The following is a 27,925-nucleotide window of genomic DNA, read 5'->3' on the forward strand; positions in this document are numbered from 1 at the left end:
GAGGAACATGGCGTTTCAAGATCATGAGTTGGACGAGGGCGAGGGTGGGGGTTGTGAGGAAACTGACGAATGTACACACCACCATGGATTCCCTCATCATCGGACGCAGGAGGGGACTCTTTTCCGAGAGGTTCGCACGAGGCGGCTTTCCTCATATGGTGGCATCCTGTGCCATCCCCCGCAGACAAAGGTCTGGGAAATGCAGGAGGCATCTTTAAGCTTCTGGACTGATGAAAGATATCGATGAGCTAATGGAAAGAGCCAGGATGAGTGGGCAAGGTACTCGCGTTATGCAGGATAAATGCTTTTGCCAACGACAAACGACGGCGACCTGTACAGAGGGGTGCAAGTGCAGCACAGCAAGCTGCGATGGAAGCGGTAGTGACGGTGAATATAGGTATCCCTTGCAGTAGGGTGACGATAGGATAATGACTTGCTAGACACGCAAGAAGGAAGGCAGCCGTTCTGAAGGGACTACCAAGGAAGCAGACGAACTGCAAAGATCCTTGACGATGCAAAGGTTGCGCCGAGTACTCTCAAGCGATGGGGGCTATGACTCCCATACGCGATGGTGTGCTGGTTGTGGTATATCACTGCTTGCTTCGGGGTTCCGCTAGATTCTTGTGCTTGGTGTTTGATGTTTGAGAAGTGAAGGTGTAGGAAACGTGGTGTAGGGAGCAAAGGAAGGAGCAGGAGGAAGGAGAAGAAGGAGAGGGAGAGGGAGAAGTAGAAGGAGGAAGGAGAAGGGGGGAGGGTACTGGTACGTGTAGGAAGGAGCGAGCGAGCGACACCTGGTAGAGGACCACCTAACAGCTGCTCAGATCACAACCAGCTCGACCTCAAGCATGCATGGCTCTGATAGCTGCGCCATGGATTGCTGCGTGCTGCTTGGCACATTGGAAGGGACAATTGATAAATACAATGAATCGTGTAGACTTGCATGCATTGAGCAAGGCAACTAAGGCACTGCCGCTTCCTGCCCTGAGTTTGCTCAAGTTTCTCGGCTGCGGAGATGCAGGTATCGTGACTGCTGCGGGTAGAAGAGACTCAGTTCTTCGATTTACTCCGTTCTGCATATGGTCCCATGACCGATGGATGAATGATGGGTACTTATCCAGGGATCGGATGGAATGCCCGGGTCATGCATGCTTCTGCCTTTGCTTTGCCAATCACCAGCAACGATATCTTTTTGCCGCCAGGGAGCCGCTCCAATACGTTCTTACTCCTGAGCTTCTCATGAAGGTACCCCTACGGTGCATGGACTCAAATACAAGTCAAGTCTCATCCCCCTGTCATCCCCCTGTTCTTACGGTTCTTTGCCAAGCGAAGATTTGGGTGGGTTGAGACTCCATGTTGTCCTCGTTCTCGTTCTGGCTGCTGGAGTCTCCGCGGCAAGCCAGTTGGCGAGTGCTCTCTTAGGGTTCTGGGTGGAGTCATCTCGTTGCATATTCGCGTACATGGAACGATGAAACGGCCCGATGCTCAATCATTGTTGGCGCTATTGTTGAGATTGGGGTTGGCAGTGATTGGCAACGCGCGTAGGAGCTGGTACTAATTGTCGCCGTTGCACTTTCCCGCTGTATTTCCCAGATGAACTGGGCTGCCTGGCCCTCATCGTTGCCACGGGAAAGGCAACGATGCACAATATTCATGTCTTTCAGGAAACGAAGCGGATTCAGAGTGTCATACCGCGCCCTCCTGGCGCCCTCCGCCCCCGCAAGGCTCTGGAATCGCCAAGCAGCGGAGTCAACAGGGTTGATCTCCAGATTTTGTATGAACGCATGCCCCACTTTCACACGTCAATACCGATCGGAGACGGCAGATGGACTGACTGCACGCTACTTACATATCAAGAGGACCGAAGATGCTTCGGATGGACAGGGACGTGTTGGGACGGAACTGCAGACCTCCTTCCGCCCGAAGCCGCCGCCCAACTGACATGGTACGCGTCAAGTGCACCAAGTCTCGGCTCGATGCATTCAGGACGCAAGCGAAAGGCCTTCGGGCCAATACATTACGGGTCATGGAGAGAACACTAGCATGATTATTTGGTCGTGACTAGGCTGTAGTAGCATGCTTCCGTTTCCAACCAGCCGCCCCGGTCATCAGACTGTTCAGACTCACAACGTCCGAGAAAATCCCGTACCGTCTTCTGGAAGGCCTCTGGCTCGTCGGCCGGTGGACTGTGGCCCGAATCCTCGAATATGGCCAACTGCGCGTTAGGGATGAGGCGGGCAATTTCCTCACTGAACATGACGGGAGTGATGGGATCGTGACGTCCGCAAACGACGAGGGTCGGCACGTTAATGTTCTTGAGTTGGGTGCGCAGGTCAAATCGAGGTTGGTTGTTGGTAAAACAAAAGTTGTGGGTGGCGTGATGAATGTCCAACTTGAGTGGAGGGGCGGAAGGATTTCGTCCCGCATCGTCCGTCGACGAGGAAGCAACCTTTTCGGGGTCCGGCGTGTAGATGGGGACGATCTCGGCAAAGCCTGATGCCAGGTCGTCATCGTCGCGCGTGTTTCCACTCCAGACACGAAGCTGGCGTTCGGCATCAGGCTGGATGCGAGGGTTCGTGAGAACAGCCTTGAGGCAGCTCATCATTCCCAGCACACCGTTCGCCCAAGTGTCGCGGAGAATCAAGGCAGAGACGCGGCGGGGGTAGGCAAGAGCGTACTCGAGAGCAACCATGCCGCCGTAGGAGCCTCCGGCGACGAGGCACGTTGAGGCGCCGGCCCATTCTCTGTGACGTCACGGCATGTGCATTAGCAAGGTCACGGTCGAGATCAGGTCGACGTCAAGATCAAGGTCGTCCACTGGCGGGGTTCATATGGGACGAGTGGCATTCGGAGGAAGGAGGAGGTGAGGGCTAAAGGACGAAAGGTAGGAACGCACCTCAGCTCCTCCACGTCCGATACCCACTGCTGATGGGTGAAGGGTCCCTTGTCATCACTTTTGCCGCTGCCCCGAGCGTCAAAGACGAGAAGACGGAATTGATCCGAGAGAAACGTGAAGGAAGAGAGCGGCTCCCTGTGGTCGGCGACGCCCTGGGCACCGTGGAGGGCAATGAGGAGCGGCCTGGTCTTGTCTCGGCCCAGCAGCTTCACGCGCAAGCGTGCGCCATCGCGGAGAGGAACGAACGACTCTACCTCAGTGATGTCCATGATTCACCTCGCGGTTGCGTTTGACCGCGACGAAACTTGCAGCTGAGTTGGGAGTGAAGACTTGGGGCACGAAACAGCATTCAGGTGGGCAGCCGGCCAGGGAGGGACATGCATGTATAGTGAGGAGTGAGGCAATAGAGGTGGCAGAGGTGGAGGATGGGAGTCGACATGTGCGAGAGCAACTGTTGGGTACCCGTCCAGCCAGCCCTGACTGAGTTGGCGGTTGATGGTGGTTGGTTGCATGATTGGATTGAATCACGTAATATTGAAGGTTCCAACCCGGTGAGCTCGCTTACCTCCAAACTCCGTACCTGCCGACTGCCTGCCATCCTCCTGTCAATAACCTGCGCTTTCGACCCTGTCATTGCCCTTTCATCACCTCGGCCCGCGTTGATGCAATCCTGTACGCCGAAACTTTAAATCGTCAAGCTATGGCCGGCCTGTCCAGCCATTCTTGGAGGATCTACTGCTATGCTCTGGCTACTTGCAAGTCTGCCGCTTACCAGACGCACTTAAAGGTACATTGAAGCTGAAGCCGCGTGATCCAGCGTGCCAGAAACATCATGCAAGTGTTCGTTTCGGGAAATTGAAGCGAAAAAGGTGCCTCTTGTACTCGGTACTGTACCATTCGCTTGGCCAGCTTCCCAGCCCGCTGCTACCTTGTGCCAGGTACCTCGAAGTTGCAGACTCGATGCTCACTCGGCCGCACATTTCCGTGATTTCTTCCTACCTCGGACCTTTTCTCCTCTGGCCACCAGGTAGCGTCATCCCCACTTCAGCGGTTGCTTCTACCCTCCTCGCACTCGGTACGCAGGGGAGGAAGGACAAGTTGGCGACGGTGGTGACCGACTTGACGAAAGATGTGACTTTTTGGTTGCTGTTGGCGTCAGTGGTCTGACATGCTGATTGTGAAGTTACATTACACTTGGGACACCTGGCATCGTATCTTGCCCAATGCATCAGCAATCCCCTGCAAAAGGTAGGAGTGCGGTCAGATGATAAATGGCCAGTAGGGAGCATACCGCCACATAGTTACAATGGCAGTCACATTCTGTCCACCGATATCAACCGAAGCACATGCACCAGATACGAGTCATGACTTGAACGATCGATTTTATGGATGGATGGATGCATTGGTGGGTGAATGGATGGATGAGTGGATGGATCAATGGGTGGATGGATGGGTGGATGGATGGGTGGATGGATGGGTGGATGGATGGAGGGATTGCTGAACTCAAGCTGTCGGCTTTGTCGGCTGCTAGTCTACAGCATCGGCCATCAGATCCCCAGCGCCGGCCCATACTTCTAGTTGCTCTTTTCTTTATGACAGACTTGGTTATGCAAAGGCGAGCTATATGGTCGAAGAAGATGGCCAAAAGTTATGGAGGGGAGGGGGGGGGGGGGGGGTAACAGAGGCGTTACGTGTGGTGGTCGCCGTTTCGGTCTGGCTTGGACTGGAGACATGCAAAGATAAGCGTTCGGTTCGGCAATGGGCTAGAGTTCACCTCGTAACACAAGTGATGCATGCAGGTACCATGTTCATGCCGCCTTCACAGCCATGCGGCTTGTTTGCTTCGAGTTTGTTGCTGCTCCGTGTTCACATCCATCATGTCAAACGCTGGTCGAAGTGCGGACGTTTTTCTATGAGTGAACTTCACTTGTACATGTGCCGTACAGTTGAAGTGTAGGTAGATGTGAGACTTGATAAAAATAAATCCCCCTGACGCGTGGCAACCCCGTCTCTTGTCTCTTGAACACGAGCTGGATCCTACTAGTACTCATAGTACATGCAGATAGGCGTTGCCGTTGGTACCAGCAGTTTGATGTATTATGTACACGTACGTACTTGCACGCCTGGAGGGAGGTGGCAAGGCGGTGGCAACCAGCGAGTGACAGCAACGACACAAACACACCTTGATGGAGATGCTGTTTGCCACTACCGTAACCAAACCATCAACCAAACATAGCAAGCATCCTGTGTGGCAGACGGACCGACGATTGATTTTGATACGTCGAGCACGGATGAAATCCTCCGATGTCCAGCTGAAAACGCCCTTGCGAGACACGTCAACCTTTCTTTTTCTCCTTTCTTTTGCCCCTTTGACCTTGGCAGCGACTGGGCTAACTGAGGCTAACAGGGCCGCCTCAACTCCAAGGCGAGCAATCAACCATCCGAGAGTTCGGGTCGAAGGGGCCGAACTGCAGCGGGGCGTGCTGGGTGCCCACCACCAGCGGACCCCATGCGGCCAGTAACAAATCGCCAGTGACCATCTGTACGAGAGGGGGGGCAAAAGGAGGCCAAAGGAGGGTGTCTGTCTAGCAGTCGCGACGATGACGGCAGAGTTGAAGGCACGTAGTACATGATGACGGCTGCACGTACGGAGAACATGGCACTGCCTAAGCTACTCTGTACGTTGCCATATTACTGCGCGAGAAACGCGACTACGCGACTGCTTGCAAGTGGCAGTACGGCTACGTAGAAGGAACGAAACGTGTCGGTACGGCACGTACTGGCATCCGCCCTCCTTCTGACTGGCTGGTTGAAAGCAGTCGTATGAAGGTAGCGGGCGATTGTTGATTGTACGGGAAGCTCCGCTTTCACCGTCCAGCTGATGAAAGCTCGCGTCTAGAGGTAACATGGACATGATGGAACGCATGCCATCACTCGAGTTGTGGGCACTCGAACCGACCAATGCACCGACCAAGTTACTTGGTCATCTTGGTACTACCAAATGAAAACGCCAGACTCCAACCGAGGCATTACAGTCCTGCACCAAGTCGCACGATGCACACCATGAACGGCACTTGTTGGTGGTCGTCAAAGTTCGTTGGTCACGCCAGCACGTCCGCACTCGGCACATTGCGGAGAAAGTGACAAACGGATAGAAACTCTACACGTGATTACCCAATCACTACTGGTTCGACAGTACCGGATACGATGCTGAGATTCCTTATCAAAGTTCAAAGTGCACGCGGCAAGTCCACGGTAGAACAATAACACAAGAACCGAACCAGTTGCACTGGGCGGCACTAATGATACCTGCGCACGAGTATATTTTCGCGACGCTACCTAATCGTGCCTAGCACCTTCGGGTCGACCCGAGCAGTCCAGTCCCTAGTGGGATAGGGCCGATAGGTCGGTCGCGGTAATACCACTCCAACGTGCACCTCCCTACTGCCCGCACTTTGATTGCATACATGAGATTGTCTCGTCACATGGGTGGCAGCCATCTCCGAGCTTACTGATTCGACCAATTCGCATAATACTCATGCTCACAGATGGGCTGAGGGCAATAAATCTCGTCAGTACTGGCGCGCCGTGCACGGGCGCCGAAAACACGAGGGGATAAAGTGCGAGGACGTCACATACCACTTCGATGACCCTGACATCAACGACGAGGAGACCACCTCGAGGATCCCGTTCTACTCGCCTGCCGGGCTCCAGCGTAGATGTGAAGAGTGGAATGTATTCGTCGTGCATTTCGGGCGGGATGGGACAGTGCGAATCATAGAGCCATTCGAAACCCTCCAGATCGCCAGGAGTGCGCCAGGTCATGACGCACGTGCAGTCAATCGGTCTCTCGAGTGCCATCGGGGAAGATGTCGCCGTCTCGGATGCCGCCAAAGTAGTTGCAGGCGTAGCGACGCCTGTCTCGGCCGACCACGGCGTGGATGAATCCGACTCGGCCGACCACGGCGTGGACGCCGCTCTGTCGACGGACCATGACCACGCATCGTCTGGCTCGATGGGCCACGGCGTCGTGGCCGTCACCTCAAAATGCCACGGCATCTGCGAGTGACCTTGCTCGTCGACCGTGACCGGCGTGGCCATGTGAGCGTCAAGAACAGTCGGTGAGGTCACGACAGCCTCGACAGCGGTTGACGTGGCCAATCCTGCCTCGTTGGAGGGTGGCGACGTCACCTCCTCCTCCATGGCCGAAGCTGAGGTCGAGTATAACACCCGAGGCATGGCGTCCTTGATCGCTCCCAAAAGGAGCAAGTGACAATCAAGAGGTGCCCTTGATCGTTGATGTGTACGTCCTGGGGCGCAAGAAGGGAAAGCCATGTCAGCCGCCAGTTCCCATCATCGGCCGAGAAAGCTGCCGTCCTAACCAACCTGGGCTGAATCGTAGCCGAGAAAGCACCACGGCAACTCTTCCGTTCGCGCTCTTGCTCGCCGTGATGCCTCGCAGCGTCTCGACAAGACACGAAGAGAGAAAACTGCAGTGAAAAAGAGAGGGAAAGGAGGGGAGGGGAGGGGAAGGGAGAAGGGGTTCCGGCCGCACCTTCTTGTAGATGAAGGCCTCCGCCGCGCCCGACCCCGCCGCCTGAGCCCAAGGGCGGTCCAATGGGCCATTCAAGAAGACGCATGTTTTTGCCATGCTCCCCCGAGGCTCATCCCAAGACAGCAAGGCATCAAGAAAGTGACGCACCAAGAGACCCATGGCGCGAGGCTTGTCCGTCAGCCCTGCCACTATTTGTCGGCTTTCATCCTGGCAGCCTGCGGCAGGACTTGCCAGGTTTGGCCGTTTGCCGTACCAGCATCCTCCTGCTGCCCGTCGTCGTTCACTCAGCTTTTCCTGATCCTCGCTGACCGCCTCTTGCCAGCCCTTGTCCGACAGCTGCTCCGCAGTACAACTCGTGGGATTTCGACCAGGCTCACAGGGTACTTTCGGGAGCGCTCTCATAGCGGATGATGAATCGTCAAGCTCGGCTGCTGGCCTGTCCACGTATCGCGGCGAAGCGAACGATTGCGAGCGCTCCCCCAACAGTCGCGGGCTCGCCAGACATGATGGCTCGTTTGCAGCGGCCTCGAGGGAGTCGAGAGACTGCTCGAGAGATGGCATGCATTTCACCATGCCCATGATGCACACGGCGAATGCATGCTACAAAGGAATGCCCCCCATGTGGCGGTACAGAAGTGAATGCACGCGTGTGCTTGCTGGTGAGTGACGGTCACGAACAAGCAGCGTCCAGGAACACCGTCAGGATGCTGACATTTCCTTCCACTCTTCACGAGCCTCGGCTGCATATGGATCACAGTCGAATGGGATGACAGTCCAGTCACTTCAAGTCCGAGAGGAACAGTCTAGTGATACCTTTGAGAGAGGTGCAAATGAATTTCTCCCCGGCTGGTAGTCGATGTTGCTCTGGCGGAAATGGATCGAGGGTCCATGTGCTGGTTGCAAGCACTTCCTAGTATGGGTTAGGGGGGGGGGGGGGTTGGCACAAGCACCGACGGATCCTGATACAAAGAACTCGATAATGCTTAGCACTCCAGGTGTACACTTGGAGCTACCTAGTACAAGTAAGTACATGTAGTTGTAGGTGTACAGTGTGGTGGCAAAAATGTTGTTTCAATTTGTAGGAATAGCGCTACCAAAACTGAATCGTCACTTTTGTCAAGTGACTGTAGATGCTTGTAGGTATTATGTCGTCATAGCAAGTAGACGGAAAACCCCGTCCTTTTGCCTCTTACATGCCCAATTCCTCCCCTCGATCGGCTGAAGCACACAACTCACAGCCTCCAGCTGTATCAAGTCGGCACTGGTATTACTACACAGCAGTTGCGGCACTATTATTTTGTAGCTGGCCAGTGGCAGAATCCACAGATGTGTTTAGGTTACAGGCAACATTGAGCTAAATTAGTGCCTTGCCTCTAGCAGGCACACCTGCGTCACCACTGGCATTGCGCGCGGGACTGTCCAACCCCTCCGCAGCCAGCCGTAACCTTTCCCCCTTCGGCTTGTACTCACTTACTAACCTAGTATTACTTAGTATTACCTACCCATTGCTAGGTACCTACTCCGAGTTCTCCGTTCAGTTCATAATAATACCCTTCTGCCGCATCTGCATCCCTTGATGGACAGTGGACCCTTCCCGTGAGACTGGTCCCACCAGTCACCAACCAGCAACGCGTAAAGTGTACTTGCCAACTGCCGATATGGACACGCGCGCAATCAGGTACTTGCAGTGCTTCGTACGGAGCATTCTGTACGGAATACTGTGCACATACTTGTACAAGTACAAGTACTGTAGGTGTACGTGTATTACATGTATTTGTATGTATTTCCAGCACGTGTAAGTACTTGCAGTAATACGGAGTGCACCCTTAGCATGATATAAACACTCCATTCGTCCGTTCGTCGCCTGCGCACCCCCCACCACCACCACCACCACACCACATGTCAATCGCCCTGCCCTGCCTTTCGGTCCATCTACACCTACAGAGTACAGACTCTCAAGCTCGTGGTAGCTTGTCTTGCTTCTCTTGCTTGTCTTGCTTGTCTTGTCTGTCTTGCTTCTCCTCCCCGGTAGTGTTTGCTACCACCCAATTCGGACGCCGCTCCCCCCCCCCCTCCACCCCTTACATGGCCGCCAACAAGTACCGTTCGTTTGGCAGCTTGGGACGGTGCCTGTTGGCAACCCCCTTTCCTGGAATGGCTCGCCCGTCCGCGCCCGATCGATCAAGGTGTGGTAGAGTTTGGACATGTGGCATGCGCGCCTCGAGCCGTGGTATATCTACCGCGCGGCCGCCCCTCCTGCTCTTCGGGTTCGCTGCCACATGTCTTGCCTTTTTCGCTCATCAAATCAATCGATGCGGCCTTCAGAACGAGCGCGTCTTGCAGAAAGCCGAGCTTGATCCAACGACGAAATGGGTAGACTTCTCTCCCTCGCCTACACGCGCCCCAAGCGTGTTCGGTTAGTTCAGTCGAGCGACTCGCCCGCTCACGTCGAGAGTGATGGATCCCTGCGCTCCGGTCAGTCCGGCAGCTCGGCCGGCATCCCCGACTCGCTGTCGTTTGACAACATCATGGGCAGCGGCACCTGTCCTGTAGGTCGTGTCCCGTCGTCCCCGCTCTGCCGTGATGATCCGGCCTCGGCCATTCTCGTGCGCGCGGACATGGCGTGGTGCTGAGCTGACGAAAGCGTGTCCCCCCCCGCAGCCCATGACGATTCGCGATTTCATGAACTACCTTCTCTACGTCGAGCACGCGGCCGAGAACCTCCAGTTCTGCCTCTGGTACCGAGATTACACCACACGCTTCAACGAAGCTCTGGCAAGCGAAATCTCCCTCGCTCCCGAGTGGAGCCAGGCGATGGAGGAGGATGCCGTCACCAAGATCCGCAAGGAAATGGCCGAGAAGCTTCGACCCGAGCCCGAGGCGGCCGAGATCTTTCAGGGCACCGACTTTGAGAAGAAGCAGCCGGACACGTTGGTGACGAGCGCCCTCCACACGTCGCCCCAGACCTCGCACGACGGCGGAGCCGACGACGGCTCCGAGCATACGGCAGCCCACAGCAGGCCTTCAGAAACGGCGTCGGCCTTCAAATCGCGCGCTGCCGACATGTTCACCTCGGCCGGTGTCAAGCAGCCTTGTAAGTCCAGCCGACCGCGCGCGTGCCGTCACCGTCTTGTCGGCACCGGCTCACCCGTTGCATAGTCACCATCCAGCCTTTCCGTGAGGAGATCAACCGCGTCATCACGACCTACATACTCGAGGGCGCACCGCGGCAGCTCAATCTCTCGTCCTGGGAGCAAAAGGTGACGGCTCGCGCTCTCTCGTACACGACGCACCCGAGCGCTCTCCGCTCGCTCCACAAGTCTGTCGAGGCCTCTCTTCGCCACCAAGCGCACCCCAACTTTGTCCGCTGGTCCATCTGCAACGGCAACCCCGCCCGTGTCACCTTTGCCCGTGCGCTCGGGGTTGGCCTCATCGCCGCGGGCATCGCCCTAGGCATCGTTCTCACCTTGAGCAAGCTAGGCCGAGGCTACCGCGCGCTGGCCGCCATTCCCTTGGTCCTCGGCATCAGCACCCTCGTGGCCGCGTACAAGGGCATGTGTGTCGTCCTGCACGGCATGCATCATCGCCACGTCCGTCCATGGGAGCTGTTTGCCCACAAGGACGGTGAGGAGCTGGGCAAGAATAGCTTCGATTCCTTCGGGTCCAAGATCAGCTACGAGGATGAGCCGTGGGTCGTCAGGTACGAGAAGCGGAACATCATCCGCAAGATCTTTGATCGTGAGGTGTGGATCGAGGAGCCCGCACTCCGCCAGATTCAGGACACCATCTTTGTCCAGGCCCTCTTGGCCTCGCTGCTCCTCGGCGGTATCGTGACCGCCATCTTCGTCGCCGTACCAGGCGGGGACCTGTTCTGACGAGGCGGGGCGAAATTGTCGAGGACTGGACGGTCCATCAACGACGTGGCGCGACGTCTCGCGAGAGTAGATGTTTGACCGAGAGTGTGACGGCTTGAGATTTCTCGCCATGAATAAGTCGCAATTTTCACATGGCACGCTGGCGGCCGGGCGGGTACTTACAAGAAGCGACGGGGCTACGGACACGTACTTGGTAGATGCCGTGCAGAAGCATACCGCTGCCGCACTGAAAATATTCCCTTACACTTGTTCTCACTTCCGCTCAATGAGTAACCGAGTAACATGGATCGGTTTGCTCTTCGCCGCGTGCCCCGACTCACACCAGTCGTAGGTGCTCGAAGCTACTCGCAACTCAGAGTAGATGAATTTTGTGCAGCCATACGGTCTCACCGCAAACTCTTGTGGTGTCAGCTTGCTGCCGGCGCACAATCGTATTCGTACGACATGAATATCTTGCATCAACTATCGCAGCTGCTCGAATAATGGAGATGAAACTCGAGCACTTCCGGAATGCTTGTACAAGTTCGAGTGTACAAGTAGTAATACCGACTACCAGATCATTATGAAAAGTGCTCTACAGAGCACCAGCTAAGGAGTACTCACTAATACGGAGTACTGAGTAGTTTAATACAAGTACATGTAAGTACTGTACTCCGTACCAGAGTCTGTGGAATATTCAGCACTCCGCGAGCTCTGTATTACTACCTAGGTAGTTTACCACACTGTACGGAGTAGGATAGCACTAACCAAAGCGGAGGAACGGTACTTGCAAGTACTCCGTACAGGTACAATAATTACCGGATGAGACCGAGGGCACAGGGAGCAGAGAGGCCTCGGTCCAACGGGGGGCGTATTGCTTATCGATAAAACGTACGCCACTTCTATTGATTGAGCTTCGTCCCTCCAAGTCCCCCAGACCAACGACAAGAGTCTCCAGCGCCTTTGTCCGAGTTCCTTGCTCTCTCCTCTCCCGCCCGTTCAACGCGCAGCAGAGGCTGGCATGAATCGGCCACTCCCAACACGAGCAAGGACTCTCGCCTCCGAGGTCAACGCTGCCATGGAGAGCGAGCCGTCTGCCGCGGGCCCCGCAGAGCCGCAACGGAGCCAGCGGAGGGCCAGCGATCGTCCGCAACGGCCGAGGACCATGACGTCGACCGAGGAGATTGACAACACCATCACGAGACCGGGAAGCGTCCGCATCAATGTCAAGGGCGCCTTCATCGTCGATCCGGACACGAGCACCCCGGCGCCCGGCCTCGCCCAGGGGACCGGCAATGATAGAGGCAGTCCGACACATCGTGAGACGAGCGACATTAGGCTGCCGAACCACACGGCCGTGGTCAGCCACATTGCCGTTGATGTACGACTCTCTCTCACTCCTTTGTTCTACCCTTTACTCCCCCCTTTTCTCTCTGCTCGCCTCTCTCCTCGCCTCTCTCCTCACCGCTCTCCTCGCCTCTCTCCTCACCGCTCTCCTCGCCCCTCTCCTCGCCCCCTCGTCCACTCTTTCCAGTTGTGCGAATGGTCGCACTGGTCCCGCCGATGGTTGCACAGAGGGAATGCGACCGCTGACTGCCCCGCCTTAGATTGGCGGTTCGCTCATCAAGCTCGTCTACTACTCGAGGGAGGTGGACTCGACTGACCCTGGTGGCCGGCTCAATTTCCAAATATTCGAAACAGATCGTGTCGATGACTGCGTCGAATACATGAAGCATCTTCGCGACAAGCAATTGGAGCTCAACGGGTCGCAGCACGGTGCCCTCTGCGTCATGGCCACGGGGGGCGGCGCGTACAAATTCTACGACAAGATCCGCGATGCCCTGGGAGTCGACGTGCTGCGGGAGGACGAGATGGAATGCCTCATTATAGGTTCGCGCCGCAGACGACTTATGGTGCCCTTTGACCGTGAGGCTAACAATTGCATGCAGGCCTCGACTTCTTCATCACCGAGATCCCTCGCGAAGTTTTCACCTACTCAGAAACCGACCCGATGCATTTTGTCAGCCCTCGCGAGAACATATACCCCTACATGCTCGTCAATATTGGATCTGGTGTATCGATTCTGAAGGTGACGGGTCCGAGGTCGTACCAGCGAGTGGGTGGCACCTCATTGGGTGGCGGCACGCTCTGGGGGCTGTTGTCGCTGCTGACCGGAGCGAATACCTTTGACGACATGCTGGAGCAGGCAGCAACGGGCGACAATGCCAAGGTCGACATGCTGGTCGGAGACATCTACGGAACGGACTATGGCAAAATCGGCCTGAAAAGCACCGCGATTGCATCGTCTTTTGGGAAAGTCTTTCGGATTAAAAAGGCGGCTGAAGCGGGAGCGGCGAATGGCATCCAGGAGGACACGTCCACTACCGACGTGGGCTTTACCGACGGGGACATTTCGCGCTCCCTGCTGTACGCGGTTTCCAACAACATTGGGCAGATTGCCTATCTGCAATCGCAAATCCACAATCTCTCGGACATCTACTTTGGCGGCACCTTTATTCGGGGCCATCGGCAAACCATGAACACGCTGAGCTACGCCATCAAGTTCTGGAGTAAGGGCGAGAAGCAAGCCTATTTCCTGCGGCACGAGGGCTACCTCGGTGCCGTAGGTGCCTTCCTGAAGCGACAGCCTATCAACTGGGGCAGGAGAGGCAGTTTTGAGGCCAACGACGATCTCGCGAATTGGAGGAAGAGCCATAAAGGGGGCGTGGCGGCATGAGAGCTGTGCGATGCCGTTGCCCCCGAGCTCGAACCCGAATTTATCATTTCGCAATAGATCTTGCTGGGACGATGTTGGCACATTTGGTTTTTTTTTTGGATACCTGGGCATCAAGGCTATTTGATAGAGTACGGCGTCGGATTCGCGACATAGAGTATGATTTCCACACCGGACACAAGGGTAATGTTTTTGTATTGTACATATGTATATTGAGATCGCTCGCCCGACGCCGCTCAAGGATAGGTTACCCAGACGTCACGTTGCGGTTGCTGGGAATGGTTGGAGGGAGAGAACTGCAATTGGGTATCAAGGGGCCACTCTTCAATCAAATAGGTTCCAGGAGATAGGTAGGCATATATATCCGCCTTCACGCAGCCAACCCTTTCCGGAAGGAAAGAATCTCGCCAAGGATAGGGAAGCATAAGTACTGTCGCGGTAATGTGCCACAACGGCCGTGATGGCCGAAAAAGTTGCCGAGCTGCCGTCGGCAGCCGGGGCAGGGCCGAGACTCAAGGCGAGTCGTGATGCATGCGTGCGCGGCGGGCCAGCCGAATGGCGTTCGGATACCGTCATGGTGGAACGGCTATGCAGGCCATCCGATGGCTAGGAGCCGCTGCATCATCGGGTGCAACAAATGGCAGATGTCAAGTCGTCCAGTCGGCAGCCAGCGTCACGTCTCCTCATGGGCGGCGCCGCTTGCTTGGTCCTCGGCAGGCTTCCCAGGCTTCTCGGGTAGCGTGGCATCCATGCCCAGTTTCTCCAAGAGCGACTTCATCATCTGCTCCATCTCCCGCTCGGCCTCGGGGTCCTCGTTCCCCGGTCGCTGCAGGGCCGCCTGGGTGCGCTCCCGCAGTTCGGCGACGGAGCAGAGGTCCCAGCCCCAAGCGATGCCGCCGGTGAGCATGACACCGAAGCTCATGACGTTGAGCGTGGCGAGGCCCAGTGCGTGCGAGGCGAGGAGGACGCGGTCGGCGCCATCATCACCGTGGCCGGGTTTGAAGGCGAGCCGGTTGGAGGTGTGGAAGGCGGGCAGGGCCTCGATCTTGCGCCGGATGACGGAGCGGCGCGCGACGGCGATGGAGGCTGCGAGGAAGGAGGCGCCGGCGAAGAAGAGGCCAAGCTGGTGGAGCCGTCTGGTTGCGGGGGAGTAGGAGGCTGTGGAGGAGGTTGCCGAGGTCGTTGAGGCCACAGACGTTGCCGAGGCAGCCAAAGGTTGCTGTGAGCGAGGAGCCATCTCGTTGCGAGGCGGCGAGGCTGATTCATCGACGGCGGGGCTCGGAGGGGACGGGGTGAGCCCCATCGATTGAAGGATAAATCGAGCAATCATGGCTGGAGGGAAAGCCGTACGAGTTGGGCGGTGGGCGGCGTATCCTGGATTCTCCCGAGGAGCGTGCTTAAATTATCATGATGTCGATGTTTGGTGGAGTGGAAAAGATGGGGCTAGTGGTGGCACTTGGGAGGCGTGATTGGCGGCATTTCGATGACCACAACGAAGCCCATGATTGCCGTGCGCCAGACCCTGCCAAGACAACTCATACCTCACGCAACCTGGCTCATCCATCCGCATTGCCTATCGTTATTTCCTTCAAACCAATACGCGACCGGAGCAATCCCGAGTCAATCTTTGCATGGAACGAAAAGCGACGGAAACGAAGGTGGCAAGATCAATGCAGGCTGAACTTGAACGGCAGTAACCTTGGCTGCGAATAGCATCCATCGGAGAGGCATCATCCCCGTGACTCCACGCCAAAGTCGAGCGTGATGCCGAAGCCTGCAAAGGGCTCGAAACCGGCCAAGGCTGCCACGTCCACACCGCAGAATTGCACTCAGGCAGCAGAGGCCCCCGGTCCGCCGGCGTGGCCCCAGTTCAAGCCCCGGCTGCCGGTGATGGACCTCGCGCCAGAGTTTCTTCCCGCAACGTCCAAGGTCGCCCTCATCCCATCCTTCTTCCCCCGCTCCCTGTGCCGAGAGTACGTAGCCTTCCTCAAGACGCTGCCGCTCCAGACAACACCGTCTCGTCCCAAGCGCGGCGATGCGGTCCGTGTCAATGATCGCTTCCAGACCCACGACGCGGCCTTTGCTCGGAGGTTGTGGGAGCAGACGGGCCTGAAGGAGACTCTGCTCGAGAACGAGAGCCTCAAGGGCTCGTGGTCAGTGATTACGAGGAACGGCACTGTGCATGACCGATGGATTGACGAGCTCGCTGCAGGGGCGGTGAGCCGATCGGGTTGAACCCGAACATTCGAGTCTATCGATATACCAAAGGCCAATACTTTGACTGCCACTGTAGGTCCCGCAGCTCCCATCCAAGCTCGCATGCTGAGGAATGGCAGACGACGAATGCAACAACCTGACGCTTCCCACCGAACCACCCACGGCTGCGCGTACAACCTGGACCTTGCTCTTGTACCTCACCTCGGCCGCCGAGGGTTGCGTCGGCGGCGAGACCGTCTTTTATCGTCACGACAGGAAGTCGCCTTCTCAGGAGATTGCAGTGCCGTTGGAGACAGGGATGCTCCTGTTGCACAAGCACGGCGACGACTGTCTACTGGTAGGTTTCCTCGCCGGCCAGCATGACCGTGGTTGCGACGGCTGTCCTCCGACCTCGGCTGACTGGCTGCAGCATGAGGGACGCGAGGTGACGGCAGGCGAGAAATGGGTCTTGCGAACAGATCTCTGCATTCGCAGGTGAACACTACATGATCGACGCCAATCGACATTGACGTGGATGGCGCATCGCTGCTCCCCACGGTTGAGTCAAGGCAGAGTCCAATATCATTTCTGCCCCATGGCGCCTGTTGGGGAGACGAAAGGCGCAGCGGCCCATTCAAGACCGATTGAGGACATGGGACAGGTGCCATCTTTTGCAGGCCATGTTCCATCATGCCTACGATTGCTGGCATGTATCCGACGAACCATTCATCGTCTTCTGACTTGGCCGATTGAAACCGTGAGAGCGTCGAAGGAGCAAATTCATTGCAATGGTGGTGACGAGTTAATATAGCCGTGCATTGGGTGGCCGGCCTTATCGTCTACTTGTCCGCCCAGCGAGTTGACGACGGAGCAAGGAGGCCTCCAGAAACCTGCGCCCCGAGCGATTATCGCGCGGTAATGTCGCAATGGCCAAGTACGGAGTACATTACTTAATTATTACACACTTGCTGGTACTGCAGGGCGTACAACTATTATTACGGAGTAAGTATTACGGAGCACTCGAATACGGGAATACGGAGAACTACTTCATGCTACTTGCACATGTACTGTAGGTGTGCTCCGTACTAAACAGTTGTACTGTACTCCATAACGCACAGTAAGTACTAGGTACTAGGTATGCAGTTACTCCGTACTCCCGTACTCTGAACAGGAATACTAGTACAACAACGAAATGAGTACTGTACAGAGTACATGTACCTGCTGTCAGTTGCTTGCTCCAATGCAGGCTCCACCGATTTCCCTTGCATTTAAGGACTAGTAAGTAAGTACTAGGTGCTTGCGCCGTAGTTGTAGGTACTCGTATGATACTCTGGCCCTACGCATGACACCTGTCAGTGATGACGAGTCCCAAAAGGGGGTCGATGATACTATTCCAAGGTTAGTTCTCCGTACCAATGTTGGGTACCCAAGTACTTGTACTGTACGGAGATGTGTACTGTAGTTGTTGTAAGTACTTGTACGGTACGGAGTAATACTCCGTACTTACGTACATGCACTGCAATACAACCAACCAAATGTCGTCGCAAGGGACAGATTCGACTGGCTAGCAACCACGGGGCACCATTCAAGCTCTTCCCCCCCCCCTAGTGGTTGAGCGCGGGGCATCTTGACGGCAAAAAGATCATTACAGGCCGAGCATTGCTTGTTTTTATTGCCGAGCGGCTCCATGGCGCACACCTACCTAGTGAGGCATGTGTGCCGCGTAAGTGCTGTTGGGTAACGTTGAAGGCTGCATTAGGTATCCAAGACCACATGCAAGGATGTAAGTAAAGATACTGGGAATATGTGGACAATTAGCGCCAAGTGCCCATCCACACTTGCAACAGAACCGCCATGGGTTCGAATGCGTTCGTCCCGCCTCCGAATTAATAGGTACCTCGTGCTCATGACAGAACGGAGTACGTACCTCGAGCCAAAGCACGATAGCCGATGTTTAAACGTGCGCCGGCAGATGAGGTACCGTTCACATTTTCGTCCACTAGCACACCATACTTGCCCAAGGTTGCCGGTACTTGGCCCTGCCATGTGGTGCCGCACGGCGGGTCGATGGAACCATAACGATTCCAGCTCATCGACCGCACCGTCTACCTTCTTTCGAGGTACATTGCTGCCGTCGCGCACAGAGCATTCACCATCAGTCACGGCGCAGCTTATCCATCTCAGACTTTTCATCGAAGCTGTACATGTACTCCGTGATTGTGCATGTACTCGCCTGCTATACTTGCTTAAGAATACCTCCATACTTGTCAGCCGCATCCATCCATTTCTCCTTTCATCCTCTCGTCCTCCCCTGCGCTTCCTTTGTGCCGCTTTTTTCGTTGAGCAATCGCATCACCCGCACTCTGGCAAACGTTCGTTGCCTCGTCGTCCTTTTATTCGTCAGCTCAGCCAACCAGCCTAACAGTACGGAGTACCTTGCTAGCTAGCAGACTTGGTGCTTCGACGGCCACTCCCCGCGTACCATCCGCCCCGCCCACCCAACGGCTTGATTCCTTCTCCCCCCCCCCCCCCCCCCCCCCCCACTCCACCGAGCTCATATCTCGACATCATCTGAGACAAACCCTCGTGCAGCCTTCATACACATACGCTTCTTCCATCCACACCGTTCAACGGCTGACCTAAGGTCTCCGGCGCATTCCTTCCGCTCGCGGTTGAGCATCTCTCGTTCCCATCCCATCTTTTATTCACTAGCTGGCGTCGGTCGGCAACCTCCACGTAAACCAAGCGACGAAAGGGTCCGACAGCACCGGTCAAAAACATTCTGTCCCTTTTCCCTCGGACGACGCCTACGACGGTGCTCCAAGCGACCCGTGGCAGCCACATGCGGAGGTCCTCCTAGCTTTCCCGCATCGTGGGAGCGAAACCGACGGCGACTTCCGTTACCGTCCCTGCTCGTCGCCTGCCGCTCGGGCATGGGATCTCAGCAGACAAGGCCACTTATGCGTCGACAGTGAGATCGCCTACCTTGCGACCCCTAGACCGACACGTCGGACCACCACTTCATCCCTGCCGTACCTGCCGTGGCCGCCATGGCATATGACAGAGGAGGATACGGCGGTGGCGCCCACCAGCGTCCGGCGCAGCATGCATTCAACGATCGGCCGCCGCCAGTGCGACACTACGAATCTCCGCAGGCCTATGGCGACGCGTACGACGACCGCGGTTACGACGACCGCGGTTACGACGACCGTGCCGGCTACGGGCAAGATGTGAAACATGCATATCAAGGCAACGGCCGGGCCCCGCATGGTCGCCCGGGACCGGGACATCAATACCACGGATCAGGTCCCGAAATAGGCGGCCTTCCCATGCCTCCCAGCCGAGGTGCCATGCCCCGTCCCTCGACGGCTGATGGTTATCGTGCCGGTCAGCCTCCCAGAGACAGGGGAGGGGGTCCGAGGCCCGGGCCGGGACCGCCACGAGCCATGACAGGCCCCGGCAGAGGTGGCCCGTCCGGCCCGTACCCGCCGAACCAAGATCACGGTGGGTTTGATTTCGGCATGCACCGCTTGCTTGGCCTTTTTGCTAACCTGCCGACTGGACAGCCGGCCGCCGACCAGAGATGAGAGGCCCGCCGGGCCGTCGTGAGCCCGGCTACGGCGCGAACGAGGACATTGCCGGTCCCATGTCGGACATGTCCATCAACGGTCGGCGGGGAGGATATCCAGAGGCAGCCCCCGGCCCGGGCGGTTATCCGGCATCTGGACAATACGCCTCGCACCCGGCGGATGCTGGCAGGGGGGGTCGGCCACGGGATTTTCCGCCGCGCGAATTCCCCGACCAGAGGCAAGGTCCGCCCCCCGGACGGAACGCGGGAGGTTACGGAGGTCCGAGGGAGGACTTTGGCCACCCTAGCCGAAGCATGACGATGCCTGTAAACGACTCTACGAGGCACAACATACCTCCACGGCAGCGAATGGACTCGGTGCCCGTCAACGGCCTTTCCGGTCAAGGCATGATGATGCCTAGGCAGGGCAATCGACTGCCTCCTCAGAGAAACTTCAGCTCGAATGCTCAGCTACCGCACGAGCAGGCTTTCGCCGACAATGACCGTTCTGGATACGGCCGTCAGCAGGCTCCGGCGGCCGGCGGCGCTTTCGACACGTACGGTGCCCCGCCTCGCGGCCGCCAACCAGGGTACGATGCCGAGCCCGCCTCGCGGCCAACCCTGCCCGACTTCAACTCGGATCCGAGCCAGCGAGGAGGACGGCGATCGTTCGACCAAGTGATGCGGCCCGAGTATGGGCAACCCCACGCCGGTCCCAATCAGATGCCTAGGCTGCACCACGCCAAGTCCGAGGCCAACATCCGTCAGCCGCAGGCTGCCGTCTTCGAGATGCCGGGCGACATTCCCTCGGTCCCTCCCATGCCGCCCAATCCGGCGGGCTTTTCGGACGGCTACGGCCGCTCCAGGAGCTACGACGTCATGGCCCATCCGCCTCGCGGGCCAGCTGCGCCGCCCGCCGCTTCTCAACCCAGCCACGGAGGTGTCCCGAGGACGCAGACGGGCCTGTCGCAGGGCACGAACGCGGACTCGCTGCCTTCCCATCCTACGCCGGTCCGCCCGGGCTTGATGGCCGGTTCCATGGTCAGCCTGAACGACAGGTCGCCCCCCGTTCGGCACTACGGGGGCGTGCCGCACATGGCATCGCCGCAATCTCTGCCGCCTCAGGGCCAGGAACGGATGGTCGCGCGAGCGGGCCACCAGGTGCCGGAGGTTGCGCCCATCGAGGAGCCCGTGTCTCCGCAGGAGCTCGAGCGGCTGCGGGTGGCCATCAAGAACAACGCCAACGATCAGGAGGCGGCGCTGAGGCTCGCCCGGAAGCTCATCGAGGCGGCCGACGTGCTCGCGCCGAACCTGCCGGACCCGAAGCAGCGGACCAGAGCGCGCGAGCGCTACCTGCTGGATGCGCACAAGATTCTGAAGAAGCTGACGGTGTCGCAGAACCAGGATGCCATGTTCGTCATGGCCGACGGTCTCGGCCGCGGCCTCTTCGGCAACGCGCCCGACAACAAGGAGGCCTTTACGCTCTACCAATCGGCGGCCAAGCTGGGGCACGCGGCGGCGGCGTACCGGACGGCCGTCTGCTGCGAAATCGGAAACGACGAAGGCGGCGGGACGCGCAAGGACCCGCTCAAGGCGATGCAGTGGTACAAGCGGTCGGCCACGCTCGGCGACCCTCCGGCCATGTACAAGGTCGGCATGATCCTGCTCAAGGGGCTCCTGGGCCAGCCGAGGAACCCGAGGGAGGCGGTCGGCTGGCTCAAGAGGGCGGCGGAGCAGGCTGATACGGAGAACCCGCACGCGCTGCACGAGCTCGGGCTGCTCTACGAGTCGGCGCAGCCCAACGACGCCATCGTCCGGGACGAGATGTACGCCCTCAGCCTGTTCCAGCAGGCGGCCGACCTGGGCTACAAATTCTCGCAGTTCCGGCTCGGCAGCACGTTCGAGTACGGCCTCATGGGGTGCGGCATCGATCCGAGAAAGTCCATCTTCTGGTACTCCAAGGCGGCAGCCCAAGAGGAGCACCAGTCGGAGCTCGCGCTGAGCGGCTGGTACCTCACGGGGACCGAGGGTGTCCTCGGTCAGTCGGACACGGAGGCGTACCTGTGGGCGAGGAAGGCGGCCGTTGCCGGGCTGGCCAAGGCCGAGTACGCCATGGGATACTTCACCGAGGTCGGCATCGGCGTGCCGGCGAACCTCGAGGACGCGAAGCGGTGGTACTGGAGAGCGGCAGGTACGTATCGGCACCGGAGAGGCGACGAGGCGACGTGATGAGGACGAGACGCTGACAACGCCGACAGCCCAAGACTTTCCCAAGGCGCGGGAGAGGCTCGAGGATCTCAAGCGGGCGGGAAAGAACGGACATCCCCGACAGCGCGAGAGGATATCACGAAGCCGCATCGGGAGGCAGCAGGAAGGGGAGTGCAGCATCATGTGACATGTGACATGTGACATGTGAGGAGTCGGTGGCGACTGGGCAGCGAGCATATGGGAGGGGGGGGGGGTAATTGAGCGAGCGTCGGCTGCTCCGGGGAAGAGGGGGGGAGGGGTGGTGGTTGATGGACATGGGTCACGGATATGAGCGCGCCATGAGGCGCGACGCGCGCAACGCATTGGCCGGTACCAGGCGAGCCCGTGGAAGCGATAGAAGATTTTTGCCGCGAACAGGAGGCTGATGGATTGATCAACCGTTGTCCGATGATTTCTCGTGCACGCAGCCCGTTGCCACTTGATGCGCGTGAGAGCTTGCGGAGGGACGGCTGCGGTGCGGCGGTGGTCAGATGGAAGGCAACCAGGATGATGAACGAACGGATGCCCGAGTGAAGGATTGGGTCTTCGCAGGCGGACAAGATATGCACACGTGCTTCAAAACCACTGTCCAACGCACCAGGTGCTACGCGTACAACCCGCCGTTTTTTCATTCCATGGTGGGCCGGTGCGGCAGTTGCCGCTGCCACCATCACTGACTGCCATCGGTCTGCATGCATACCCATGAGGGAGGGAATGAGGGGGATCCGCGAAGTTGTCCACGGCGGAGCACAGGGTACTTACTGTACGGGAGTGCCTGCCACGGACATCAAGCAACGGCCCGGGCGGGTGGTGCAAAAAAATGCACAATGGTACGCCAGATTCCCGTCTGTGCCCTGTCTGCCCTGTCCCTCGATCGTCTCGGAGCTGGAGGTATGTAGGGGGGGTGGGGGGTTAGGAGAGCAAGGGTGTCGGTTTGGCGGCTGATGGCTGATGGATGACGGCTGACGGATGATGCGCGGCCCCGGCAAGGCCCAATGGGCAAGGATTTTTCGCATTACAAATCCATTCGTAATTGTTTGCTTGTTGAAAAGAGCGAGCACTGGGTGAACTCGGGGTGAGTATTGATTGAGTGTCGTCGAGTGAAGCGAGTGAGCACCAGGTGATGGAATGGAGACGGTAGAATGAGGAGGAATCGAACGACGGCCGGTGAGTGCTGTGCTGGTGGACAGTCGACGGTTGCTTGCGAACGTTAGTTATTCTTGGCTCGCGTGTGCTAAAGGCCCTGGCCAGACCATTGGCTTCTAGGTGACAGAGTGCGTTCTAGCCCTTCCCTGATCGTACGGCTGCAGGGATGCTGAAAGTCAGGGTCCAAACGTTCCGAACCGGGCCGTCGGGAACCCCGTAGTTGTGCAGCGACGGGTAGGTACGTACTTACATACCACAGTACTGTGCAATACACTTGCAACTACAGTACATGTAATTCCAGTATTATCTGCACTGCATGCAAGTACGTGATCCGTGTTCGGTTGGAAAAGGTAAGTAAATACCAAGTTGAGGGAACTATTACCTGCACGCCGGCACCGATACAGCATTGCCTGCAAACCCCCATCACGCCAAGGTTAGTACTTGCTTCTGATTGCTGCGCCACCGTTGTCGGCCTGTCGGCAGTTTGCGCTCCGTCTGCAGCACTTGCACGGCACTCTCATAGTTCGCATACAGTGCCTGTACTGCCTCCCAGAACTCCTTACATACCACCCACCAAGTGCTTCCCATGTACCGAGTCCAAGGTACATACTATGTACCGTTTGTTTGCTGTCCGGCTTCGCCGTCTCGTCAGCCGCCTCGCAGCGCGCCCGATTACCGAGCGAGCAACTACGTCGTATGTGGTGCGCACACCGTCCACCGTCCACCGTCCACCACCCGCGTCTGCCGTAGACGTCGGTCGCGCCTAGAACTTCAAAGAAGCCATGAGAGGAGAGCTTGGACCTACTAGCAGGAGTCTCCGGCCCGTTAGACTCGCCCGAGCGACCAGCAACCGTGCTCCGTAGGTGCCGACATGGATTTGACCGACCAATATGTACCTGAACGTAACTTTCCTCGACGGCCACGGCCGGGTACTTTGTACCTTGGGAATACTTTGCTCGAGTACGAACCATGTATGCGGCCAGTACCTACGACCAGGAAGTACTTTGTGGTAGAAATGCTACCTGCGCAGCAAGTATGCAGTACATCGACATGCCCACTACTAGATCCAGCGCGCAATAGTCTCCTCTCTTCTGGGAGCTTTCGGGGGAGGGTGGTTCCTATGAGGTGGAGCTTGATGGCCTCTGCCCATTCCCCCGGCCAAGTACCGTCTCGTCTCCCTTCTTCCACTGCAGCTGGCAGCTGCGTTCTTCGCGTACTAGCAGGTGCATGCCCGCTGCTACTGTACTTGGCTTTAATCTACTCTGCGCTCGCTGCTCTTGCTCTTGATCCTGCTTCTGCCACCTTCATACCCTTTTCTCAACAAATCAACAAAGCTTTGCCCCTCCTCGTTGGCCTTGTCGCCTCAGCCTGGATCTCAAAGATACACTTACACTCCCGAGACCTTGACTAGCATCAAGGCCGGCCTGTCATCCACCCACCACCCATCATACTTTGTTCCCTCCCCATCCCTGTTTCCTCCTCCTCCTCCTCCTCCTCCTCCTCCTCCTCCTCCTCCTCTTCCTCCTCCTCCTCCTCCACTTCCTCCTCCATTTCTTCGACCAAACGACATTGCACATCGTCAGCCAAAGCGGGAGGCTCACCTGCCTCTCCCATTCTTCCGTTGACTGGCTCGTATCGGTCTCCTACCTGTCACCTGGCTGCTGTCTGCGTTCTGCCTGCTTCCCATTGTCGGGATAGAACGTACAGCGGCGAGGCCATTTTCATCCCAAGCCCAAATCAAGATCCAACACGATGCCGCTCTCTGCATCTTCCATGGAGAGTCTGAAGGAGTCATCCACTCGACCCCGCGGCATCATTGCCCGCCTGTTCGGAACAGACTTCAAACGGCATGCCTCCACGAGGGCCTCAAACCAGACCTCCAACGGGCGGTTAGCTCCGTCACCAAAGAGGGCCATGGGAATCCTGAATGTCAAGGAGACAGTCGACGTGCCAGGTATGTAGTGCCTGGTATTCACCCCGACTCTTCTTCGTACCCGTTCCCCCAACGGCCCGTCCATCCTCGTCGGCTGGGTTTCCCGCTTACCCCTCGTACGCAGGTTCCGTCCGCCTCGTTGCTACAAAGTCCAACCATTCACCGGCTTTCCGCGGTGCTGATGCAAGAACGTCCCCGCACTCCTCTGCTCCCCAGGCATCCTTCCCCCTCGACCTGCCGGCGAGTTCCGCCGTGCCCGACACTATCGAGGGGATGAAGAAAACGAGCGACGGTAGCATCATCCTAGAACCCCAGCCCGAGGAGTCGGTCAATGATCCTCTCAACTGGCCTGCCTGGCGCCGCGATGTTGCCTTGCTATCTCTCGGCTTCTACTGCATCATTTGTGGTGGCATCACACCCCTTCTTTCCGCCGGCTTCCCCAACCTGACTCAGGAGCACAGCATCTCGCTCGAGGCCTTCTCCCTCACAACTGGCCTGTACATGATGGGGCTCGCCATCGGCTCCGTTCTCGCCTCTCCCACGGCCATCCTGTTCGGCAAGCGGCCCGTGTATCTTGCCAGTGCCGCCATCTTCATCGGCACTTGCCTCTGGGCCGCCTTGTCCTCTAGCTTCGCCTCTCTCATGGCTGCCCGCGTCTTTCAAGGCATGGCTGTGAGCCCCATTGAATGCCTTCCGCCCTCCACCATTGTCGATATGTTCTTCCTCCATGAGCGGGCTTACCGCATCGGCATCTACAACATGCTCCTGCTCGGCGGCTTGAACCTGCTTCCCCTGCTCAGTTCTGTCGTCATCGACGTGTACGGCTGGCGTTGGGTCTTTTGGTTAGTCATGGCCCTACACCGCCCGCCGTGCTGCCTGCTTGCCAGTACCAGCATGCCCTTGTCGATGCTGCTTGTTCTCAACGCTGACTGTCGTCAAGGATCGTCGCCATGCTCGTCTTCCTGGCCTTCGTCCTCCTCTTCTTCTTTGTCCCAGAATCTTACTGGGAGAGAAAATCAACGAGGGAGCTGTCGATGGCTCCGTTCTTCCTCCGCCCTCTTCCCTCCTGCTTCTTCGCACCCCGCGTTGCCATGACATCCACGGCGCGTCGTGGCTGCGATGTAGGCCCAATCCCTCCCCTCTCCGGAAGGCTTGCCTCAGTCGCCACCATCGACCAGGATGAAGGCGGCGACCATGACATCCATGCTCGCTGCCATTCGGTCACCTCACCGCCCGCTCGTCCCCTCTCGGCTGACCGAGCCACAATCGCGGGAATTCAAGCAATGGGCGAGCCTTGGACTGGGCCCCCTGCCACTGGAAGCGAAGCTCCTGAGGAAGACCTGCAGGACTCACGCGTATGGCCCACGTCGTCGAACCCAGGCATCAACATTCGAGTCCTCGAGCTTCTGAGCCGCTCTGCTCCAGACGTACCGCCGACTCCTAGGCTGCATAGCTTTTCCTCGCCGTACTATCAGACCATCCTTGAGAGGAATTCCGATGCCGACTATTTCACCGTCGAACCGACTCGAGACAGTGGGAAACTGCTTTCATTCCTGCACAACGAGCCGGCCAGCACGAATTCGTACACACAAGCCCTTCGTCAGCGGCCCGCCCAGACCCTTGTTCAACGGTTGAAGCCGTACCATGGACGCCTTAGAAATGACAAGTGGCTGAAGGTCATGATCCGTCCCGTCATCCTGCTCGCCTATCCCGCTGTCCTCTGGTCTTCTGCCGTGTACGCCTCCTCGGTCGGCTGGCTGATTGTCATTTCCGAGACCATGACCGTCCTCTACCGCGACCCAGCCATGTACGATCTCACGGGTCTGCAGACAGGTCTCGTCTACTTTTTGCCCCTCCTGGGCGGCATCTTAGGAACCGGGGCGGCGGGTAAGCTGAGCGACTGGACGGTGAGAGTCATGTCACGCCGCAACGGTGGCCTGTACGAGCCCGAGTTCCGCCTCGTCATGGTGATTCCCGTCTTGGTGACGAAGACCCTAGGCCTTGCGGGGTTTGGTTGGTCCTCGCAGGAGCTGGAGAGCTGGATCGTTCCCTCCATCTTCTTTGGCATCCTATCCTTCGGCTGCGCCATGGGCGCCACGACGGCCATGACCTTTTGCCTTGACAGCTATCACCAATACGCTGCGGAAGCGTTGGTGGCTCTCAACTTGAGCAAGAATATGCTGCACGGCCTGATCTTTGGCTTACTGGTGTCGCGTTGGCTGGCCGCCGACGGATCGAAGACGGTATATATGTGGCTGAGCATCATCCAGTTGATTGTCCTGCTCACCGCGGTCCCTCTGTACATGTACGGAAAGCGAGCCCGGATGTGGACGGTGAGAAGAAATTTGATGGGGAAATTCTGAGCATTGAAGCCACCGCGTACCTTTTCCTTTGCGTTCGGTTGCCAGAACGAACTCGAGAGCGAAAGGCGTTTGGATTTCTACGACACGGCGCAACGGATCCCCGGCCGTGTATGATTTGGCGTTTTTTTGCAACTGAGACGATTATATGTGTTGGAAAGGTAGGCAAGCTGAATATGCATCTTGGCAGAAACGGATGGGATACTGCAGCGATATGGGAGACGTTGTGGGATTCCAGGGTCTTGAGAGGGTCCTGAGGTTGTGGGGTGCCGATGACGGCGACGCGGTATCACGATTCAATGTCTGCAAGTAGTTGGTGACGTTTCCTTGAATCAGATCAATGTCTGCAAGTAGTTGGTGACGTTTCCTTGAATCAGATTACGCATGAACAAGCGCCAATGCCGTAGAAGGCTGATGTGTTTTTGTAGTGATTGCATCG

The 27,925-nt window shown here is 57.5% G+C and overlaps 9 protein-coding genes across 9 annotated transcripts; 5 read left to right on the forward strand and 4 right to left on the reverse strand.

The window, feature by feature from the left end:
- Positions 1-2,044: 2,044 nt before the first annotated feature.
- On the reverse strand, positions 2,045-3,162 carry DCS_00897 (alpha beta hydrolase fold protein; the record flags this gene model as incomplete). Its single annotated transcript, XM_040798232.1, has 2 exons — positions 2,045-2,741; positions 2,894-3,162. 2 exons carry the CDS (start codon positions 3,160-3,162, stop codon positions 2,045-2,047), a joined length of 966 nt encoding a protein of 321 aa, XP_040659115.1.
- A 3,239-nt stretch (positions 3,163-6,401) lies between these two features.
- On the reverse strand, positions 6,402-8,027 carry DCS_00898 (uncharacterized protein; the record flags this gene model as incomplete). Its single annotated transcript, XM_040798233.1, has 3 exons — positions 6,402-6,446; positions 6,533-7,146; positions 7,280-8,027. The coding sequence occupies 3 exons, from the start codon at positions 8,025-8,027 to the stop codon at positions 6,402-6,404; spliced, it is 1,407 nt and encodes a 468-aa protein (XP_040659116.1).
- Positions 8,028-9,817: 1,790 nt separating this feature from the next.
- Positions 9,818-11,323, forward strand: DCS_00899 (uncharacterized protein; the record flags this gene model as incomplete). The annotated part of the gene is made up of 3 exons (XM_040798234.1): positions 9,818-10,054; positions 10,110-10,542; positions 10,608-11,323. The coding sequence occupies 3 exons, from the start codon at positions 9,818-9,820 to the stop codon at positions 11,321-11,323; spliced, it is 1,386 nt and encodes a 461-aa protein (XP_040659117.1).
- A 1,000-nt stretch (positions 11,324-12,323) lies between these two features.
- On the forward strand, positions 12,324-14,039 carry DCS_00900 (putative pantothenate kinase; the record flags this gene model as incomplete). Its single annotated transcript, XM_040798235.1, has 3 exons — positions 12,324-12,683; positions 12,910-13,192; positions 13,252-14,039. 3 exons carry the CDS (start codon positions 12,324-12,326, stop codon positions 14,037-14,039), a joined length of 1,431 nt encoding a protein of 476 aa, XP_040659118.1.
- Positions 14,040-14,709: 670 nt separating this feature from the next.
- DCS_00901 (uncharacterized protein) lies at positions 14,710-15,366 on the reverse strand (the record flags this gene model as incomplete). The annotated part of the gene is made up of 1 exon (XM_040798236.1): positions 14,710-15,366. One exon carries the CDS (start codon positions 15,364-15,366, stop codon positions 14,710-14,712), a length of 657 nt encoding a protein of 218 aa, XP_040659119.1.
- A 434-nt stretch (positions 15,367-15,800) lies between these two features.
- Positions 15,801-16,731, forward strand: DCS_00902 (uncharacterized protein; the record flags this gene model as incomplete). Its single annotated transcript, XM_040798237.1, has 3 exons — positions 15,801-16,189; positions 16,249-16,325; positions 16,373-16,731. 3 exons carry the CDS (start codon positions 15,801-15,803, stop codon positions 16,729-16,731), a joined length of 825 nt encoding a protein of 274 aa, XP_040659120.1.
- Positions 16,732-19,282: 2,551 nt separating this feature from the next.
- On the forward strand, positions 19,283-22,195 carry DCS_00903 (chitin synthase activator; the record flags this gene model as incomplete). Its single annotated transcript, XM_040798238.1, has 3 exons — positions 19,283-19,736; positions 19,799-21,991; positions 22,059-22,195. 3 exons carry the CDS (start codon positions 19,283-19,285, stop codon positions 22,193-22,195), a joined length of 2,784 nt encoding a protein of 927 aa, XP_040659121.1.
- Positions 22,196-24,606: 2,411 nt separating this feature from the next.
- On the reverse strand, positions 24,607-24,807 carry DCS_00904 (uncharacterized protein; the record flags this gene model as incomplete). The annotated part of the gene is made up of 1 exon (XM_040798239.1): positions 24,607-24,807. The coding sequence occupies one exon, from the start codon at positions 24,805-24,807 to the stop codon at positions 24,607-24,609; it is 201 nt and encodes a 66-aa protein (XP_040659122.1).
- Positions 24,808-24,945: 138 nt separating this feature from the next.
- Positions 24,946-27,799, forward strand: DCS_00905 (MFS transporter; the record flags this gene model as incomplete). Its single annotated transcript, XM_040798240.1, has 5 exons — positions 24,946-25,147; positions 25,251-25,968; positions 26,067-27,459; positions 27,535-27,597; positions 27,677-27,799. 5 exons carry the CDS (start codon positions 24,946-24,948, stop codon positions 27,797-27,799), a joined length of 2,499 nt encoding a protein of 832 aa, XP_040659123.1.
- Between the last annotated feature and the right edge of the window lie 126 nt (positions 27,800-27,925).

This window comes from Drechmeria coniospora, chromosome 01, assembly GCF_001625195.1.
Source record: "Drechmeria coniospora strain ARSEF 6962 chromosome 01, whole genome shotgun sequence".
In the NCBI taxonomy this organism is placed as follows: Eukaryota; Fungi; Ascomycota; class Sordariomycetes; order Hypocreales; family Ophiocordycipitaceae; genus Drechmeria; species Drechmeria coniospora.